At 41.3% G+C, this 2,917-nt stretch overlaps 1 protein-coding gene across 1 annotated transcript; it reads right to left on the reverse strand.

Annotated features, from left to right (window-relative positions):
• Positions 1 to 1,180: 1,180 nt before the first annotated feature.
• On the reverse strand, positions 1,181 to 2,156 carry LOC107146316 (serine palmitoyltransferase 1-like). The gene has a single exon (XM_015490395.2). It carries the CDS (start codon positions 2,132 to 2,134, stop codon positions 1,334 to 1,336), a length of 801 nt encoding a protein of 266 aa, XP_015345881.2. The 5' UTR covers positions 2,135 to 2,156; the 3' UTR covers positions 1,181 to 1,333.
• Between the last annotated feature and the right edge of the window lie 761 nt (positions 2,157 to 2,917).

The raw sequence follows: 2,917 nt of genomic DNA on the forward strand, positions 1-2,917 counted from the left end.
AAAATATGTATGTCATGTGTAGTTTTATCTGCTAAATCATTGCCCAAACTAAGGGCTCCAGGCAATCCTGTATGTGCCCTGATATGTCCTATAAAGAATGGATCTTTTCTGTCCCAGATTAGACTTTGTATAGTGGAAAGCAAAGAGAAAACAGTAGAAGAAGGGGAAATCCTACCAGCATCTTCAAGAGATACTATAGCATTAACTACATACTGACTATCAGAAAATAAATTAAATACAGAATCTTTAAACATCACAAAAGCTTGTAAAACTGCATTAAGCTCTACCTTTTGAGCTGATTGTTTGGGTACTAAAAATGTAAAAGTTTGATCAGGGGTAACTACTGCTGCTGTACCATTATTTGACCCATCAGTGAATATATTTGGAGCATTCATGATAGGTGTTTTTCTTGTCATTTTTGGAAAAATTACAGGATGCAATGACCAAAAAGACAATAAAGGATTAGATGGTAAGTGGTTATCAAATGAAACATTAGATTTGCACATGATTATTGCCCAAGTATTTAACTCATTAGCTAACTCATCAATTTGATTCATAGTATATGGAGTAATAATTTTATTGGGAGAAATTCCAAACACTCCCTTTGCTGCTTTTATTCCTTTGAGTATTAATTGTCCTACAGCCTCAGGATGCCTAGTAAGAATAGTGTTAGGAGAATAAGATAAATGTATCCATAATAATGGACCTTCTTGCCAAAATACTCCTGTAGGAATATTTTTTGTTGGTAGTACAATAAATAATAAAGGCAGCAAAGGGAGTACCACTGATAATGCCAAGGTCGCGGGTTCGTTCCCCGTACGGGCCACCAAATGCCGCAGTCTGGCTGGGCACAATCAGGAGCCACTTGTCAAAAGAAACTAACTTTATTTTTAGAGCCACACACGCCAAACAAAACAGCCTCTCAGGAAAAACCCTCAGAGCCTCAACTGCCACCACCGGCTTTCCACAAGCCTCTCTCTCCCACACAAGCTTCTCTCCGCTGGTACAAAGACCTCTCCACAGGTGTGGCTGTATACTGGACCGGTAGTCAGTGACGGGTAAGATCCAATTGCAATGGTACCAAGGGACCATATGTACTATTGGACAACCTAAGGCAGGCACGGTCCCTAAGCCACATGCTTGTTGTTTTAACAGAGAGGGGGAGATGTTGAGAGCCACAGCAGAAACCTCCAATGGAAGCAAGTGAATTCTCCATGTTGGCACTCATAAGATCAATATCATCAATACTGATTCCATAGTGCTCAGTGACTCCTCGGCCATGCTCCCCAAGGACTCCAAATGAAAGACTTTCTTCCAAAAAGATTCTTGCTTTTTATTTATATTTTAATTTAACCAATTCTGGAAGAGGACAAATAGTTCCAGTATTCATATACAATCCTTCTACTACAATGAAACGTCGAGTTACACGAGCCTTGCGAGGATTCTTTTGATCTTCGATCTCTTGTTCTTTTAGTAGTCGCTCCAGGTCAGCTACATCATTATGCTTAAATAACTTAATGTCACTACGTGATGCTTGTAATCCTTTCTGAATAGCAAAGCAAGCAGCTCTATCTACAATTACAATGTCTCCTCTCTTAGAGTAAGCAGGAATCGCACTGGTTATGGTGGAAAATCCATATGAATATATAATGGCTTCTTCAGTCTTCATAAATTTTGCCAGGCGCTCTTCCAAATCCAAATGAATATCAAAAGTGCCATAAAATCCTCTAGGGCCACAGGTTCCCACTCCATACTTCTTAAGAGATGCTAAAGCTGCTGCCTTAACCCTAGGATTATCCAGCAATCCAAGAAAATTAAAGGACGCAAAGTTCACACATTCTTTCCCATTCACCACAATGTTGTGGCTTGGAGGGCCTGAAACACTGTTATAGTTGAGAGCAGGATGGTCTTTTGAAACAGGAGAAACAAGAGGTTCCAGTTGCCATTCTTCGATCAATTCTTCCTTTTCCTTGACTGTAAGATCAGATAGTTCTTGTAATTTGTAAGTTTTAGAGAAAAGAAGTCTGATTATCCAGAGTATCAGAATTCCTTCCAAAATAAGATGATAAGCAGGGGCCTCGTAGAGAGCCTGTACCATGTCCACCAGGACCCACTGCTCGGGGGCAGTAGCCATGGTCCGCTGCTGAGCTTCCTTCCCTCCACCTCCCACAATCCTCCTGCTCTTGAGGCCGATTGGCTGGGTCACGTGGGCGGAGCCAAAAAAGTCCCCCAATGAGCAGTTCCATGGTCTGAAAGGGCAGGGAAACAGCCCGATGAGCATCACCGCTGAGGAGCCAATCAGCTAGATGTTGCTGGGGCCGCTGTGAGCCAATCATCAGCCGGCAGCTGGAAGTTTGCTGGGGCCCCTTCTGCTGTGGCTCTCAACAATGACAGAAGGTGGAATAAATAAGAAAAGCTATGTGAGGAAGCTGACATTTTTGCTGTTCTACCATAAGGAAACAGACTGCCTATGCTGCAGTCATGCCTGCAAAACATAACTTCTTATAGAAAATGCTTGTGGGTTCCCTAAGTCCCCTGCTGGAGTAGTCTCATTGGAGACTTGCATAAAACTTTTCTGGACTGGAAAACCCATGTTTCATTTGTCTCATAATCTTTAAGCCAAAAATATAAATTTCAATCAATAAATACATTATCATCGTGAAGAAGAGCTTAATTGGTTACACGTATAATAAAAGAATACATATATATGTGTACATTTCAGATCTTATTTGCCCTCTTAACATAATTTTTGTTATATAAAAACATTCTGCAAATGTCACTATTTATGCCAATGGCAAATTATAAATGAAGGAGTCGGCATGCTTCCAGACTCAGACCTGCAATGCTCCCAGGCACTAACCCACAGGAGGACCACAAGGTGCCATCCCTGTGGTTCCTAGCAGATGACACAAATGTC

Source organism: Marmota marmota, unplaced genomic scaffold (assembly GCF_001458135.2).
Source record: "Marmota marmota marmota unplaced genomic scaffold, marMar, whole genome shotgun sequence".
In the NCBI taxonomy this organism is placed as follows: Eukaryota; Metazoa; Chordata; class Mammalia; order Rodentia; family Sciuridae; genus Marmota; species Marmota marmota.